This window comes from Haliotis cracherodii, unplaced genomic scaffold (genome assembly GCF_022045235.1).
Source record: "Haliotis cracherodii isolate W230 unplaced genomic scaffold, xgHalCrac1.p SCAF_1, whole genome shotgun sequence".
NCBI lineage: Eukaryota > Metazoa > Mollusca > Gastropoda > Lepetellida > Haliotidae > Haliotis > Haliotis cracherodii.
The window spans coordinates 44,631,894-44,651,228 of NW_027266264.1; the positions used below are offsets into that span (position 1 = coordinate 44,631,894).

The 19,335-nt window shown below is 42.6% G+C and overlaps 1 protein-coding gene and 2 pseudogenes across 1 annotated transcript in view; 2 read left to right on the forward strand and 1 right to left on the reverse strand.

Annotated features, from left to right (window-relative positions):
- The window catches only part of LOC139478200 (probable ATP-dependent RNA helicase DDX49), a 127,476-nt gene that overhangs the window by 36,583 nt on the left and 71,558 nt on the right, over positions 1–19,335 (forward strand). Inside the window, exons 4-5 of the mRNA XM_071260581.1 lie at positions 6,009–6,130; positions 8,519–8,697. Coding sequence (XP_071116682.1) covers positions 6,009–6,130; positions 8,519–8,697 — 301 coding nt within the window. The remainder of the gene's footprint in view (positions 1–6,008; positions 6,131–8,518; positions 8,698–19,335) is intronic.
- LOC139470857 (uncharacterized) lies at positions 650–2,228 on the reverse strand (annotated as a pseudogene).
- Positions 9,499–19,262, forward strand: LOC139470867 (ATP-dependent DNA helicase RecQ-like; annotated as a pseudogene).

The following is a 19,335-nucleotide window of genomic DNA, read 5'->3' on the forward strand; positions in this document are numbered from 1 at the left end:
CACGCAAGGATATGAGTATTCCCTTTGTTTTATTGAAACACCCCATGCAAAGTAACCTGCCTTTTCAAAGTTGACAAGGCAAGAGAAATAAGAAAGGCATATGTTGGGTTCAAGGTCATAGGCTTGGCAGGACTTGTGGGCTGCCCTAAGCTATTATTATAATGAATTATATTTGGCAACTTGAGTTACCAGCAAGCAGCAAGCAGCAGCAGCAGCAATGGGCAACTATGTTGCCAGCAGCAAAATACTAAGTTTCTGCTGAAAAGCAGACATGAATTAAGTTAAGCCTAAAGGTTCCCATCCGCTGAGAAGCAGAGGGACTGAACAGATTCCCGCTGATGAGCAGGGACCTGATAATTTTGATGATTACTTGGTGATTAAGTAAGTATTTTCATTTGTAGCCCACAAGAACCACGCCAACAGCACGCATGTGCTAAGCCCACGCCAACAGCACGCATGTGCTAAGCCCACACCAAAGACCATGAACCATGAGGGACCCCCTTAACTAGCCACAGACGAAAGAATTAAGTGTTACTTACTTTTCTTTTTACTTACTTCCTACATTTGGCATAGGGCTTTGCAGATTGCACTTGTGAAAATTTGGAGTCCTTTGACTGATAGATGGACTCCATCCCAAACATATAGGGAACTATCCCCAGCACAAATCTTGGGATGCTGGATATGCATCCCCCCAAGCTCCCTGACACGGTTGCCCAACCGCCTGTTCACCTTCTTCCTGGCCATTTCCACTGCATCGTAGCAATTGGCTCCATGCCAATGCCTCCTTGGTAGCATGTCAGACCAAAGGATGGTGGTCTGAGGCATTAGCAGGTGGAGCCTCAACATAGCCAAGTGAATGTCCAGGTACAGCTGGCTGGCCTTTCTCTTACAAATATCGTTTGAGCCCAGATGTATAAGTATGGCCCTGGGATGCTGGCCAGTCCTGGCTAGCTGTCGCTCGACCAGGGGCATTAGCTCCTGCCACACCATCCCACCGCGAGCCATCCACAAGTAGTTGGAAGGCCAGCCAGACAGGCTCTCTACCAGGAAGCGTTGGGGCCGGGCCAGGTAACTTGACCCTATCAGCCACACTGAAAGCAACACAAACAAGGCACAGTGGAATGGTCACGATTAAACAATGTAGTCAAGTACACATTTTAGGTATGCGGATATATGATCTAAAGGAATCTGACCCCCATCTACCAAGTTGTTTGATTAAGTCTTGACTCATACCATTGACTGCTGCTGAGGTAGCTGCACCTATTCTGAAAGAATGAGAAGAGAAATCATTTGTGGTGAAGCTGCTGTTCGCCAAAGCCTTCTTTAGGACTGCCTGAAACTGATATCTTGATAGAGCTGTGTTGTCAAAATGAACAAACGCTGAGTCAGCGCCAGTTTGTCGGTCATGGAAATAACCCTTGACTGCTGCGACTGGGCACTGAGGATGATGTGGAATAGCTGTAAGGGTGATTGAAACCCCGTTTTGAGCCCTGTCACCTTTGGAGTGCCTAAGGATGAATGTTACCTGTCCCTGATCTGCTTGTAATATTATGTCCTTCATTGCAATGCCCAATTGGCCTGGTTTACTTTGAACCAGCTCACCTGCTCTGAAAAATCCAAAGAAAGCAGCGGAAAACACAGCTGTGTAGAGTTTGGTTTCAAAGGTTGACGTGCAAATAAAAGGTAAACTTGAAATAATGGCTTGGAGCAAATTGACCGTTATAGGTTTGTGAGTGTCGGAGTTGCGCTTGCCCTTACTCATACCAGATATGAGCTTACGCACCAAGAAATGATCGGTGCAGTCCAACATGCCTCTAAGCTTATGGTAGGTAGATATAGCAGAAACATAGGTTCTTACCGTATTAATGGAGAAACCCTTCACTGACATATAAGCAATGAAGTTGACGATGTGGTCAATTGGGACTGGCCATACCTGGGACAGCCCATGTGTTGTTCTAAAACCCTGCAGCACCTCAATGGCTGTCTGGTATGTTGACTGGCCAATGACTGTTTAAGTAGTCTTCGCGCTTCCTCATTTAGAACATCCATATGTTGTGTGGCAGCGGCGTTGGAGCCAGGTCTGCTGTTGGTGCTGCTTCCCGAAAACGTGCCCACTGGAATCTCGAGAGAGCATCAGCAATAACATTTGCGTTTGTATTAATATACTTAGCTTTAAAAAGAATGTTGTGCCTGAGGCATAGCAAAACCAGTTGTCTGACCAAAGCCATAGTTCTTGGAACCTTACAGGACTGCTTGTTGATGATGTGAACTACTGCCTGGTTATCACAATAGAAAAGTACCCTCTTGTTCGTGAGTGACTTACCCCAGAGTCTGACAGACAGTACAATTGGAAATAACTCTAACAAAGTCAAGTCCTTGGTCATGAGTGTGTCAATCCATTGTCGTGGCCAATGACCCCTTGCCCAGTGACCCTGGAAATAAGCCCCAAAACCTGCACTGCCTGCTACGTCAGTGAAAAGCTGCATTGTACTATTGTCATCCCCTTGAGCTTGCTGAAAGATTGAGACACCATTATAATTGGTAAGAAACTCTAGCCAGATAGACAGATGTTCTTTCAATCCCTTTATGAGACGTATGCGATGGAATGTAGACTGGACTCTGCACATTTGATCTATCAACCTGCGACAGAAAGCCCGACCCATGGGGATTGCCCTGCAAATAAAGTTAAGTTTTCCCACCAGTGACCGTAGATCCTGTTTAGTTACCTTTTTAGAACCTCCAGTTAACATACCTTTGATCTGGTGGCTCACCTCCCCTATCTAGTGCATAATCTGCTGGTTTGGAAGGTGCTGCTGTATACACCACTGCAGAAAGGTACTGAAAGTTTCAAATATCGAACATGAAATTGAACAACCAAACGGCAAACATTTATCGACATAAAAGCTACCTTGGAAGGCGATTCCCAGGAGTTCAAAATCTGGTGGGTGAACTGGAATAATGCGAAATGCTGATTTAACATCAAATTTGGAGAGCAAAGCTCCGCGGCCCAACTCCTGTGCCATCCTAACTGCTTCATCAAAACGGGCGTACGTGACTGAGCAATCCTGTGGAGAAATGTTGTCATTAATAGACTGGCCCTGTGGGTACGAAGGGTGATGTATTAGCCTGAAGCTATCAGGTGACTTAACCCCAGCAGATGGAGTTACCAACTCCCGCTTTTTAGGGACGAGGCCTATTGGTGACACCTGTATGTTCTGGAACGGAAGGCGAATGAAAGGCCCGGCCATTCTACCCAAGTCTAACTCCTTATCAAGTTTTGCCTGAACAATGTACCTTGCTTCGGGCCCTTGTGCTGACCAAGGGTTGTCTGCCAATCTGTATTTGCGAAAGCCTTGGTACCTAAGTCGAAAACCATACTTAAAACCAGAAAACAATGAAATTGCCTGTTGCTTGTGAACACTGGCATAATGCAGCAAATAAGGCTTCAAGTTCTCAATTCCTACTGGTGTTGGTGCTGTTGACATTATGCTTGCCTGAGTGGAATTGTCTGCTCTGCTGGGTGCCGCTTGCTTGGGGCCTACTGGCTCCTGTAGCTCGAAAGCAAGTTGAAACTCCATGAGAGGTACCCCCGCATTTTCCACATTTATGTGGAAATTTACATGCATGAATGCTTGTTGAAATCCCAGCAAACGTTTTGTGGGAATTCCTTAACTGATGTAGTATTACTACCTACCGTGCCGGGTGGATTCCTTGACCTGTTGTGCTGCGGAATCATGTAGCGCAGCCACAGTTCGCCGTCGATTCTACCCCATTGCCTCATTGGGTCCCACGCCATCCGGTGACGAAACTGTTTGTCATACGTTGACCACCCGTCGCCACTGTGTATGACAGCATACTCTGCACTGTGTTAACAGAGGCATGTTTCTCAGTGTATATTGACACGAAAACATGAAAGGATGTTGTCCATGCACCGATGCCAAGCGACTTGCCCGGCAAGCATTGAGGCTGTACTTGTGTCAACGTTACCTTACCTGTGCTGTCGGTAATTAGTCTAAGTGTACCTTCATCTTCTTCGGCTTTGTTGGCTTTAGGGGACAGCACAGCCAGATCCACATATTCCCCTTTCCAAATCTTTTCCCTCATGGCTTGCTTCACATGTGCGCCAATGTTGTCGGCCATGTAGGAGAGGGGATTTCCCATGTGACCAATCGGCGAGGCCGTGACGTCAGAGGGAATTCCAGGATCGGCCGCAGCCTGAATAATACTGGCAGAATTATCAGTAACATTGCTCACACCGCTAACTGGTGGGGCCTAGAAGAAATGACGGAGGAATCATTATTTCTAATAAGTTCCATGATGGTGCCAAAGTGCTGAGAAAGCTGATCAGCTGTGGTTGCCAAAGCGGGACTAACCGGGATGGGAGCGGCTGTAACAGGGCCAAGAGCTGGCAATAAAAGTGAAGAATTAATGTTAACATTTGGCATTGCAGACGGGGGCCTATCGTGCGAAACAAAGTTTGGTAACTCACCTGGTGCTGTGGTTGTTGTTGACGTCCCACTTGGAGTAGTAGTCCTCCGGTTCTTACAGCCGGTCCTCACCAGCTTGTGATTCACCGATGCCGTACGCTTAGGTGGCATTATGAGCGGGGTGTACGGCGAAAGAGAAAGTCGAAGCGGAAGAGTAATAATAATCGGTTAAAAGGAGGAGTCGAAATTAGCAGTCACAAGCCGAAAAGTTGATTCGAACAACCAAAAGTTGAGAATTGCTGTACAAAATGGGGTACAGAAAATTTTGACAGAACTAACGGATGATGGTGATGAAGATGGTGATGACGCAAGAGAAAGTTTGATGACATCATAGGAAGTAGAATTATGACGTTAGTGGCGGGAGATTGTAAGAGGAAATGACGTAAGGAGATAAACAAAGAGGTGCATTATGGTTTCAATAAACCCATTTAGTGAGAAGCACTAAATGAAATTAGTAAACATGTAAACACTCACTTTTGACATATCCACTGCGCAAGATAACAGTGATTAATCAATCAATGTATTTTCTTTTAATCCTTTGATGACTACGAACGATCCGCTGATTTACAAAAAAAGTAAATCAACTGATCATTCATCTCTTGCTGGGCTACCACGTGCATATTACATAACACACATTTCACCTCACTTCAAACCTGGATTAAGATTGAATCATTACCCCAGACACAATAAATGCCAAATGGGAACCTTTGTCAGGTATTCTGAGTGGTGCTACCACTAATTATACCTGTAATAAATTCATTAACTGTGTATCAAGTGAATGACGACAAATACACAAGTGTAGGGTTATACCAGAAAACATTGATGACAACAAGGGAGTAGTAATCGTATTATCGACACAATCCAAAATCCGAAAATGCTTTCACTGCATGGATACTTTTTTTAAATGATAACAATCAGGGATATTTCCAAATGACGACAACCGATGATCTCCGCCGTTCTTTTTGTCTGTTTTGTTTATCCTGAAGAAATTAATTAACATGCGCCCTTTGTCAAAATCTTTATAGATCACTGTTAACCAATCAGTGTTCAAAAATGGATAAAACAAATATTGCCTCCAAGTTTATTTTGCTGTCCTTTCAGACGGTAGCCCAGTCTCTTGTCACGCTCATTTGCGTTGCTTATCATCTGGGTAGTCACGGAGGAAAAACAATAACAAAAGCAACAACCAGTCCCAGGGAATTGCTTTAGATCAGTGCCCCTTTAAGTTCTATTGCATTTAGCATTTGTCTTCATGAATCAAAAGAGACCGGAAGTACAAATAACCACACAAACAAAAGACTAGTTCCATTTATCTCTAGTTTGTAGCAATATTTTAAAGTCTTAAGTGATTTTATAAGATCAGAAGTATTATTACCCCAGCCAATAAGTGAGCTGGGACCATGAGCATTTTTTGTTCTTTTTGAAATGTCACTTGCCTCCCTACATCATGCACTGTTTGAAGGTACGAGTAGTTTGATTTTCATAGGTTTATATTTGAAATATTTCTGTTCAATATTGCAGATATGTTACAACAAGGTGTTGACCTTTCTGTGAAACCCCACATAGTCATATCAACACCTGGCAGGCTGGCAGACCATATTGAAAGCTGTACAAACTTCAGCCTGAAGAGGATCAAGTTTCTTGTAAGTAGTTGAGTTGCTGATTCAATGTTATTTTGGATGATGGAAGTTACGGTTGGATGCGTGGATAGGTCGGGCTGACATTGGGATTGCCTGAGTTAGCCTACACTTAACCCTTGAAGAATATCATGAAGTGAAGTACAACAGTTCATTAGGGTGAAGCTCTCTCCTCACTGATTGCAACTGGCTTACTGGCTAATGTGGTAGTCATGGAATGGCTTACAACTCTGGCTAATGTGGTACAGTAGAACACGGATATAGCGAACAAACGGATACAACGAACTGTTAAAAAATCCCCGATTTATCTCCTATATAATATCATATAAAATTTATGTATATAACAAACTCTCTACAGCGAACTAACGGATACAGCGAACTGATATCTGATCACCGACAAGCCCATCTATCACTAATTAGTGACGTGTATAGCGAACTGAGAAATCTCACTCAGTGTCAAGTGTCACTGACAATTGGCTGTATGCAATCAGCGGCAAATGAACACAATGGTGGCGAATCAATACAATCAGCGGTGACGGATCAACCTTGTTAAATTTGCATTGTGTTAATCTTACCTGAACATGTAATCTTGTCTGTAAAACACACATTAAACATATAAATTCTACGAGATTGTGTCCAAGTGTCAGTTCACTTGCATTATGCTATCATGGCGGGCAATAGTAAGAGGAAAGCTATCAGTTTAGACACGAAATTGAGAATTATTAATGCTGTTCATGCTGGCATAAAAACCAAGAAAGACATTGCAATGGAATTTGACATTCCAAAATCAACATTAAGTACCATTATGAAGAAGAGAGAATCCATTCTTGAATCCTGCGACTCAACTGACTTTGGCCCCGCCCAGAAGTGGTTACGAGCTGCCAATCACCAAGACATAGAGGATGCTCTCTTCAAATGGTTGCAAGCCGTGAGAAGCGAAAACATTCCACTTAATGGTTCGTTACTGCTGACCAAAGCTGATGAACTTGGAGTGAAATTAGGCGATGAAGATTTCACATATAACACTGCAATTACGTGTATTGTGCTTTGTCTTATCCAAGATGGCGTATGTTTCCAAGTGAAAATGTGTATAACAAACAACGGATATAACAAACTGATTTCTCTGGTCCCTTGTAGTTAGTTATATCCGTGTTCTACTGTAGTCGTGGAATGGCTTGCAACACTGGCTAATGTGGTAGTCGTGGAATGGCTTGCAACACTGGCTAATGTGGTAGTCGTGGAATGGCTTGCAACACTGGCTATTGTGGCAGTCGTGGAATGGCTTGCAACACTGGCTAATGTGGTAGTCTTGGAATGGCTTGCAACACTGGCTAATGTGGTAGTCATGGAATGGCTTGCAACACTGGCTAATGTGGTAGTCATGGAATGACTTGCAACACTGGCTAATGTGGTATTCGTTGAATGGCTTGCAACACTGGCTAATGTGGTAGTCGTGGAATGGCTTGCAACACTGGCTAATGTGGTAGTCTTGAGGATGGCTTGCAACGCTGGCTAATGTGGTAGTCGTTGAATGGCTTGCAACACTGGCTATTGTGGTAGTCATGGAATGGCTTGCAACACTGGCTAATGTGGTAGTCATGGAATGACTTGCAACACTGGCTAATGTTGTATTCGTGGAATGGCTTGCAACACTGGCTAATGTGGTAGTCGTGGAATGGCTTGCAACACTGGCTAATGTGGTATTCGTGGGGATGGCTTGCAACGCTGGCTAATGTGGTAGTCGTTGAATGGCTTGCAACACTGGCTAATGTAGTATTCCTGGAATGACTTGCAACACTGGCTATTGTGGTAGTCATGGAATGGCTTGCAACACTGGCTAATGTGGTAGTCATGGAATGGCTTGCAACACTGGCTAATGTGGTAGTCATGGAATGGCTTGCAACACTGGCTAATGTGGTAGTCATGGAATGGCTTGCAACGCTGGCTAATGTGGTAGTCGTTGAATGGCTTGCAACACTGGCTAATGTAGTATTCCTGGAATGACTTGCAACACTGGCTATTGTGGTAGTCATGGAATGGCTTGCAACACTGGCTAATGTGGTAGTCATGGAATGGCTTGCAACACTGGCTAATGTGGTAGTCATGGAATGGCTTGCAACACTGGCTAATGTGGTAGTCATGGAATGGCTTGCAACACTGGCTAATGTGGTAGTCATGGAATGGCATGTAATGCCTGCCACTATTATCATCATGGAATAATATGCAATGCCTGGCACTATTATAAATAACTTGCAACATTAGGTAGCTCCCAATAGAAGAGACATGAAAACTATTTCATGAATTCCTTATGGTCACTTGAAAAGTGCATTTAAAAACCCAGTAAAAACAGTTTAATACAGGTATTTTATATTGTGTTGGATATTTCTCTTGCAGGTACTTGATGAAGCAGATCGTCTTTTAGAAGACAATTTTGGCAGTCAATTGGAAGTAATATTTAAGGTTTTACCCAGAAAGAGGCAAACAGTGCTGGTTAGTGCAACTATGACAGAGACATTGAAACAACTGCAAGACCTTACCATGAACAAGCCATTCTTCTGGCAGCAAGAGGCAAGGTAAGTTTCCCAGCTGTGATTCATTGTTGGTGTGATATCCAAGTCTGAACCCACTCCACACAGAGACTTAACATCATCACTCAAATCACCATCAAGTGTATACAATGTTCTGCTCTCTATCGTGTCTTGACTTCCCTAAGATAACTTTGACAATGGATTTTGACAATATTTGCAATGTTTTATGTGTCTCTCATAAAGGATTTGTAAACTTCGATAAAGCAGGTCATTCTGAATCCTTACATTTCAATGCCGTTTGAATGCCAGGAGGAATTTAGTACTCAGTATGCAACATGCATTTTGTATTTAGATCTAATATTTTATACAGCAGCTACAGGGTTATCAGCCTTGGATGCTTATCCACAGCCATTCCAGATGCCCTCCTCCTGGCCTACCCACTTTACGTACCCACAGCAAACGCAGGCTCCTCCTCCTCCTCCTCCTCCTCCTCCTCCTCAGGCGCCGCCTGTTCCCACCTCTTCCCAGGCACAGCTATAGCAGACTTTGCCCTGGATCGGTTCGCCTCCGGTGACCTCTCCTCAGGATGCTCATTTTGACATGGATGGCAGTTTGGTTCTACCATTCTCGTCTCATTCTCATGGGGGTAATCCCCAACGTCAGTCATCACTTGCAACACCTGTTCAGGTGTCTCTGGTTGCTAGTGCCTCGGGTTCTCCTACCCGGTGTTCCAGATCCGGTTGTTCATCACCGGACGGGGCCTCCAAGCGTTCTTTGCCAAGGGCCTCCTCTTGTTTTTTGGCTGAGAAGCAGCCACTCTACGTCTCAAAGGATAGGATTCTGTGGATGTCCTTGAATAAGAGGAACCCGTCCCACTGCCCTCTGCGAAAATGCTCCTTCGACCCCAAGAATACTACGCCATCTTACAAGGTCCCTGTTCATCAAGTAAGGATAAGATACATGAATGAACAACTTCTTTATTACAATTAGCAGCTATGTTTCAGTGTAGGTTCTAACACCGTTATCAAGCAAGTGACGAACAGAGTATGGTTGACAAGTATATATACAGGATAGGAGGCAGTGTTTCTACAGTTGAGTAGGTTTAAGATGCAGATACATTGCTGGAGTTATGTACACAGACGGGTAAACTATATTAGCTGGAAACGTCGCTCCTAATTGTAATAAAGAAGTTGTTCAAATCCATATATCTTACCCTTACTTAGTACTCCAAGTTCTAAATACCTCTCAAAGAAGTTGTCCCTGTCCATCAGTTGGTCGATGGTATTCCTGCACTGTTGCAGCAGGCCTTGGATAAGCTAGCCCTTAAGAGTTCGCTTCCCAAACCTGCCATTACGTAGTCTCGCGTTAAACTGCATGGGTAATCCTGTCGTACTTCAGCGCCTCCATTGAATGCAGACAACGCTAAAACTGTGGGTCGTTCCACATCTTCGCGCCTCACGATTGATGAGAGATCTCTCATGTCTGTTGTTTGTGACATTCGCCTGTACCTCCTACCTTTGTCACTTATTACTGGCTTCGTCCAGGCGTTGGTTACGCAGATTTGGCTGCAGAAATGGTAAAGGCCCTGTAATCCAGGCAAAATAAGGTTTTACTTGAAGCAAATTCCAACAGAATATATTTCACCACAATGCATTTCTACAAGGTCCCAAAAACAACATACTAAAGGTCCCAAGCAATCCCAGTTTGGGAAATATACTGAACAACAAAAGTTCCAGTGACAGTGAATAAGATTTAATGCAAAGTTATGTTTTTTACCAAATCTGAAACAATTTCAGTTTGCAACTGATAAAAGACTCCTGTAAGTGTTCAAATGGTTTTATTTGCCATACTGACTTCAGAAAATGTGTGATTACATTAAAAAAAAACATGAACATGCCAAAATGTCAATTTACAAATCAATAGCATGTGTGTCCACCTCTGGTTGCGATGCAAGCAACACATCTTCGTCTCATGGAATAGACCAGGCGCTGGACAAAGTCCTGTGGGATATCTGCCAGTGCATGTTTCAAAGTTCCTGGAGTGTCTGTGGAACACATGGTTGAAGTCAAAGGTGACGATCCATATCATCCCACATGTGCTCGATTGGTGAGAAATCAGATTAGATGAGGTTCAATGTTATGATAAAAAAAGCATGTGTTGTATTGCGAAATAGCCGTATTATGTTTTTAAAAAGATACTCACAACTTCTGAACGCTGACTTTTGACAAATCTAAAAAAATTCAAGATGGACGCCAATTTCAAGATGGCTGACAATTTTCTTAAATGTGTGTTTACACTGTTGAATCTTTAACTCAAAAACAGTGTGCTAGGACTTATATGCATATGACTTGGCACACTAACTCACAGAAGTATTGTTAACACTTTTAGATAGAAACTCCGTCACCCAAGCCCCATCTTCCCGCGGCAAAGGTGTTTCTGTAAATCTTGAAATTAACGCGAGTGTGAGTTAAATGAGAAAAATGCAAGTGGTCTTTGCTCGCATTATTAAACATCGCATTTATATCAACAATAAGACATTTTGGATAGCAGAAATACCAACTTAGACATATGCTGAAAACAAACAACTATGTATTCCACATCACTGTGTATTGAGCAGCACTTGTAACAAGTATATAAACAATGTCATTCAAACACTAATTACATCCTGTGAATTGTCACAGCTGGGGTCAAGACAAGAGTTCTACTCACTTATGTTATCACAGATCTAACCTGCAAGTCCAGACAGATGCCACCCACGTAACACAGTGTCTTTGTTCTTTGTGACTGCATCAAAAGCTGACTTAAGCCAGCACGCATGTATTTTTTTATCTGAAGTACTCTCTTCAGCGCTAATAAGCGGTGCTATTTGGTGTGTGATTGGATTAATGTAAGGTTGGATTAAGGTTCTCCTGTAAACCTGACACAGGACATTTTCTTAAGATATAAATCCACTGGTGCTAAAGAGGAGGGAAGAGATCACCTTCCTATACTCACCTACATAGGTAGCCCACTACAATTAGAGGAACAGCCCAATCCTCAGCCCACATGGGACTATGCAAAGGCTGACTGGCCTAAATTCAGGAAGGAATGTATATCATTCAAGTCCTCAGAAATTGCCTCGGATGATCCTGATCTTTTTTGCCAAAATCTCACCTCAGCAATTATTGCCGCAGCTGAAAAATCAATTAAAAAAAAAGACCACAAAACTGGCAAAACGCCGGTACCATGGTGGAACAGGGAAATAGCAAAAGCTAGGAGAGTGAGAAAGAAAGCCCTAAATAGGTCAAAAAGGGATAAATCAGCCTTTGCCCAAGTCCGAGCAGCCAGGACGAAAGTAAGACAACTCATAGACGATTCTAAAAAAGAGTCATGGCAGACCTTCTGCAAATCCCTTAATGAGAAAACAAATGCTAAAACAGTCTGGAGCAAAATACACGCAATCAGGGGTAAGAGGAAACCCACAAAAATTCCCAAGTTAGCCAACGCCCATACAGTCAAAGAAAAGGCCAACATTCTAGCTGAGCACTTCTCATCTGTCAGCAGCAACACAAATTGCAGCGAAGAATTCAAACAGGAAAAAATGCTTATGCCTAAGATCTCAAAACGGCCGCAAAGCAAGCATCTGGTATACAATATACCATTTACGGTGACAGAGTTTGATGATGCGATACAACATAGAAAAGGCACAGCACCTGGTCTTGACACAACCAGCTACGAGATATTGAAAAACCTACCTGATCAAACCAAAGGCTTACTCACTGAGTTGTATAACACGATATGGTCCAAAGGAGAAGTCCCAAAAGCATGGAAACATGCTGCGGTTATCCCGCTGCTAAAACAAGGGAAAGAAGAAGCCCTACCAAACTCTTATCGACCGATCTCACTCACCTCAAACATGTGCAAAGCCATGGAAGCCATGGTTACAAAAAGGCTCATGAACATGCCAAAATGTCAATTTACAAATCAATAGCATGTGTGTCCACCTCTGGTTGCGATGCAAGCAACACATCTTCGTCTCATGGAATAGACCAGGCGCTGGACAAAGTCCTGTGGGATATCTGCCAGTGCATGTTTCAAAGTTCCTGGAGTGTCTGTGGAACACATGGTTGAAGTCAAAGGTGACGATCCATATCATCCCACATGTGCTCGATTGGTGAGAAATCAGATTAGATGAGGTTCAATGTTATGATAAAAAAAGCATGTGTTGTATTGCGAAATAGCCGTATTATGTTTTTAAAAAGATACTCACAACTTCTGAACGCTGACTTTTGACAAATCTAAAAAAATTCAAGATGGACGCCAATTTCAAGATGGCTGACAATTTTCTTAAATGTGTGTTTACACTGTTGAATCTTTAACTCAAAAACAGTGTGCTAGGACTTATATGCATATGACTTGGCACACTAACTCACAGAAGTATTGTTAACACTTTTAGATAGAAACTCCGTCACCCAAGCCCCATCTTCCCGCGGCAAAGGTGTTTCTGTAAATCTTGAAATTAACGCGAGTGTGAGTTAAATGAGAAAAATGCAAGTGGTCTTTGCTCGCATTATTAAACATCGCATTTATATCAACAATAAGACATTTTGGATAGCAGAAATACCAACTTAGACATATGCTGAAAACAAACAACTATGTATTCCACATCACTGTGTATTGAGCAGCACTTGTAACAAGTATATAAACAATGTCATTCAAACACTAATTACATCCTGTGAATTGTCACAGCTGGGGTCAAGACAAGAGTTCTACTCACTTATGTTATCACAGATCTAACCTGCAAGTCCAGACAGATGCCACCCACGTAACACAGTGTCTTTGTTCTTTGTGACTGCATCAAAAGCTGACTTAAGCCAGCACGCATGTATTTTTTTATCTGAAGTACTCTCTTCAGCGCTAATAAGCGGTGCTATTTGGTGTGTGATTGGATTAATGTAAGGTTGGATTAAGGTTCTCCTGTAAACCTGACACAGGACATTTTCTTAAGATATAAATCCACTGGTGCTAAAGAGGAGGGAAGAGATCACCTTCCTATACTCACCTACATAGGTAGCCCACTACAATTAGAGGAACAGCCCAATCCTCAGCCCACATGGGACTATGCAAAGGCTGACTGGCCTAAATTCAGGAAGGAATGTATATCATTCAAGTCCTCAGAAATTGCCTCGGATGATCCTGATCTTTTTTGCCAAAATCTCACCTCAGCAATTATTGCCGCAGCTGAAAAATCAATTAAAAAAAAAAGACCACAAAACTGGCAAAACGCCGGTACCATGGTGGAACAGGGAAATAGCAAAAGCTAGGAGAGTGAGAAAGAAAGCCCTAAATAGGTCAAAAAGGGATAAATCAGCCTTTGCCCAAGTCCGAGCAGCCAGGACGAAAGTAAGACAACTCATAGACGATTCTAAAAAAGAGTCATGGCAGACCTTCTGCAAATCCCTTAATGAGAAAACAAATGCTAAAACAGTCTGGAGCAAAATACACGCAATCAGGGGTAAGAGGAAACCCACAAAAATTCCCAAGTTAGCCAACGCCCATACAGTCAAAGAAAAGGCCAACATTCTAGCTGAGCACTTCTCATCTGTCAGCAGCAACACAAATTGCAGCGAAGAATTCAAACAGGAAAAAATGCTTATGCCTAAGATCTCAAAACGGCCGCAAAGCAAGCATCTGGTATACAATATACCATTTACGGTGACAGAGTTTGATGATGCGATACAACATAGAAAAGGCACAGCACCTGGTCTTGACACAACCAGCTACGAGATATTGAAAAACCTACCTGATCAAACCAAAGGCTTACTCACTGAGTTGTATAACACGATATGGTCCAAAGGAGAAGTCCCAAAAGCATGGAAACATGCTGCGGTTATCCCGCTGCTAAAACAAGGGAAAGAAGAAGCCCTACCAAACTCTTATCGACCGATCTCACTCACCTCAAACATGTGCAAAGCCATGGAAGCCATGGTTACAAAAAGGCTCATGCATCATCTTGAAACTGGCAACCACATAAAACCTGACCAAAGTGGCTTAAGGAAGGGACACTCGTGTCTAGATCATATTCTAAGACTGGAAAATGAAATAAAAAAAGCCCAATTAAACAGACAATACCTAGCCGCAGTATTTCTGGATTTCAGCAAAGCCCTCGATATGGTATGGCATGACGGACTCCTCTCAAAACTATCACAAAATGGAGTTGAAGGGAACATGGCAAACTTCATAGACAGCTTCCTGCAAGACAGGTCGCTATCAGTTAAAATAGGGAACAATCGATCGGATCCTATGGCACTGGACAATGGCACGCCACAAGGCAGCATCATAAGCCCAACCCTGTTTAATATCATGATCAATGATCTTTTTGACCATGTCAACTCTCCTACCCAAACTTCTAAGTTCGCTGATGACGGAGCAATATGGGTAAAGCACAGAGATATCTCACAAATCAGAAAAAAACTCCAGTCAGCTCTGGACGGAGTAGATCAATGGTGCAATAAATGGGGATTCACCCTTTCAAGTGAAAAAACGGTTGGAGTTCTATTCAAACGCCGGGGGAAAGATGCTATGATACCCTGTGTCTCCATAAAAGGCAAACCTATCAAATTCGAAAAATCTGCAATATTTCTTGGAGTTATCCTTGATCAACACCTCACTTGGCGCAAGCATATAGAATATGTGGAAAACAGATGTCAAAAAGACCTGAACGTATTACGGGCAATTTCAGGCACATCTTGGGGCACATCGAGGGACACTCAGCTGGACCTCTACAAAGCTCTTATCAGATCAAAAATTGACTATGGTTGTGAGGCTTTTCACACTCAGCATCAAATACTGTCTTGAGGCGCCTAGACAGAATACAATACAAAGCCCTAATGCTGGCCACAGGCGCACCGACAGGCACCTCACTAGAAGCACTACAAGTAGAAACGGGAGAACTCCCATTGAAACTAAGAAGAGAGCAGGCAATATTATCGTTCTGGGGACGAACATCAAACCCTTTGGTTAAAAAGATATGGCAAGACAAAAACGCTCGAGATGAAGCCCTAGCTCGAAAAAATCCCTCACTAAAGCCATCTGGGATTAGTGCGTGAACTCATTCGAAGTCACAATTGCGATGACATTCAGCCTCCAGAAAGTCACTACAAAGGGTTACACCCTCCCTGGACTTTACAAACTCCCAAAGTTGACACTGCTTTAACATCAGAAGTCACTAAAAGAGAAAACCCAACCCTACTACGATCAGTAGCTATCACTAAAATTCAAACTACCTGGGACAGCTTTGTCCATATATACACTGATGGATCCAAGAATCCTATCAACAACAGTGCTGGTTACGGGATCCATATCCACAGCTCCAAACCCCAAGCACATTCAGTTCGCTTGCCTGATGGTCAGTCAGTATTCACGGCTGAATTGGAGGCAATTCATCATGCACTCAAACTCATACCGGAACTCCCGGAAGCAAAGGCAGTCGTCCTATCAGACTCGCTAAGTGCACTTCAGGCCATCAGTGGGAGAAACTCAAACTCCAGGCCAAACACAGTCAACAATATTCTATACGAATATACAAAACTATCGGACCAAGGGCAACAGGTGGAGCTGTGTTGGATCCCCTCTCACATAGATATTCATGGAAATGAAAAAGCAGACTCACTGGCGAAGCTAGCTCTAGACAAAGCGGATATACAGCCTATTCCCTTTATTAAACTAGAGATAAAAAGCAAAATCAAAGCCTCCATAGCAAAAAGATGGCAAGCCCAATGGGACGCAAGTAAGATCGGCAGATGGCTATACAAAATTCAACCCAAGGTCCAACAAAAGCCAAACTCCAACAAAAGCAAAAACAGAAATAATGTGAACACCGAAATCACAATAGATATGTGAACCCTTCTCACACACAGGAGTCCCAAAGAGGGACAGGTCAGCCGAAATTGCCTAGGCAGAAGGCGACCTCTTAAACACCTAATGCAACAACAACGAGGAGGGTGTGACGCATTCATATTGGGTCGCATTTTTGGCTAGGAGCCAGCGGTCGCATTCTTTTGGAGAAGCATTTATTTCACGATTTTTAGTAACTGACTTTATAAGAAAGTCCAGTTTCCACCCTTGCCGAACTAGACTGTGATTACTGGGCTCAATCGTAGCGCCACCAGTGGCGAGTACGAGTTGTGTCCCTTCTCTGACCCAAATACTGACCAATCAGATTTCACCTCTCAAATCAATTCAAACAAAATGGCGGCGCCCAGTCAAGACAATCTGATTAAGTTAATCACAGAAAGGTTTCACATTCCCTACCTCACTTCTCCTTATCCCCTACATCCTTAATCAAGACACAACACCATGGGAATACGCTGTGTGATACACGGCCGATTTATTTGCGGATAGTATAAGACAAAGATATTCATTCATACACATTTGTATATACATTATCAGCAATCTGCTATGAATATTTGCCCGACACGTAAAACCAGATTAGAAAACTTTTATAAGAAAACATCTGGAACCGTGTTCCCTCAACAGATGCAGCAGCAAATACTGGAGGGTATACAGTATACTCATGACATGTATATGCAAGTCCAAACAGAAATACTAACAATTCATGAACATATGTTACAAATGAATTTTATAATTTATTATGTACAGTGCAACTCGCATAGTATATGCAGTATTATCAAAAGCTCTTCAGCTTAGTATATATGGTCTTATTTTGAAGATATGTGATATAAGGGCTCTGCAGCAGAATGATAGTTTTAACAGATGTACAAATTACACATCATGCATAAAGCAACACTGTATTATAAAGGCCCACCGGCCAAGCAATATCATTGCATCCAACAATGCACACTTTCACAATAAAACAACACTGTATTATAAAGGCCCGACGACCAAGCAATAACATTGCATCCAACAATGCACACTTTCAGACAAAACAAAGCTGTATTATAAAGGCCCGCTGGCCAAGCAATATCATTGCATCAAACAATGCACACTTTCACAATAAAACAATGCTGTATTATAAAGGCCCGCTGGCCAAGCAACATTACTGCATCCAACTATGGACTTTCTCAATGAAGCAACGCTGTATTGTAAAGACTCGCCAGCCAAGCAATAGCATCACTTACAACAGTACACATTACCCTCAAATGTGCATTCCATTTCCACGACTATCTGCAACACATGAAATCATTAAGTCATAAAATGAAGAACAATTTTAATATACATGTTCATCAAATAGGCCGTGCATGCACAGTGAGCGAGAGAGAACAATTCAAAATTGTACTACCCCTTATATACTCCCTTAATCACGCCACCTCGGGGCACATAATCACCTTGATTGACATACCGCTAGGAGAAAATAATTTCTATCTTATTCATTCTTCAAACGGCCGAAGACTCGGGTTCGATTCCCTTCTGGGTACAATGTGTGAAGACCATTTCTGGTGTCCCCCGCCGTGATATTGCTGGAATATTGCTAAAAGCGGCGTTAAACCATACTCGCTCACTCACTCACTCACTCATTCTTCAAACGAGAGAAATATTATAGACACACAGTGCCAATCTGTCACGGCTTTGCAGGACGCAAAAGACACTTTTGTTTTGACAAGGACGGGTATTGGGAAATCTCTATCATATGAATGTGTGCCAGTTTTGTACGAAGAATCATGCATTCTTGTACTCGCTTCGCTGACATCCATCATGGTAGAACAGTGCGAGAAGTTAAACAACCTGGGATTCAAGGCAACCTACATCAGAAAGAATCACAAGGGCCTTGAAATCATACAAGAGGGATTTTTTAACTTAGTCTTTTCAAGCCCGGAGAATGTCATTGCAAATGCGAAGTGGAGGGATGCAATAATTGCGCCTGCCTTCAAAACAAAGCTTGAGTTGATTGCCATTGACGAAGCGCACACTGTCCTACAGTGGTAAGTCACTATGTGTGTGAAATAATGTTAACAATTTTTTTTAAATGAAGTTAGTGTTTATATGTTATTGATAGTACATCTACAGTCAAAAATTGTATTCATAGATATAAATGACATGTGCATGATATATTTCATTTATACAGAAAAGCATGCACACTGTGATGATAAGCATTAAGGTGTATGTATTACCTACGAGTGATTACTAGGATAAGGGAATTGTCATTTATTATATGGGATGGAGCAGCCATGGAGATTCAAGGGGGGACTGTAATAGAAATGACAGCAAAGAGGGAACGAGGGCAAAATGTATCGCAACTATAGTTGAGGGTGGGCGTGCATATTTATCATGCTTACCCATTTTGTGAACACCTGGTGTCGTCACATTGAAGGTCTATTTCTTACAGTATCACTTCTGTTTCGCAGGGACGAAGGCAAGAATGTGCGAAAGTGCGAAAGTCTATGCAATGTTTGTTTCACAATTTGGGTGTAGATTTGGACTTATAAATATGTGGACAAAGTAAAACAAATGAATCTGTCAAGCAGGCTATTCGGGAAGACATGAACAATGACACTGGGTCTATCCGTACTTTGATCTGCACAAATGTGGCCGGCATGGGCGTCAACTTCAAATCTGTTCATAACATTATTCCTTTTGGTTTGCCAAGAGAAATGGATGCACTCCATGAATGAAGCACTCTCTTCTGATTTCAAACTGTCAAATGCAGGTTTTGAAGTACAGACAAATATCTTGGTAAATGTCCCT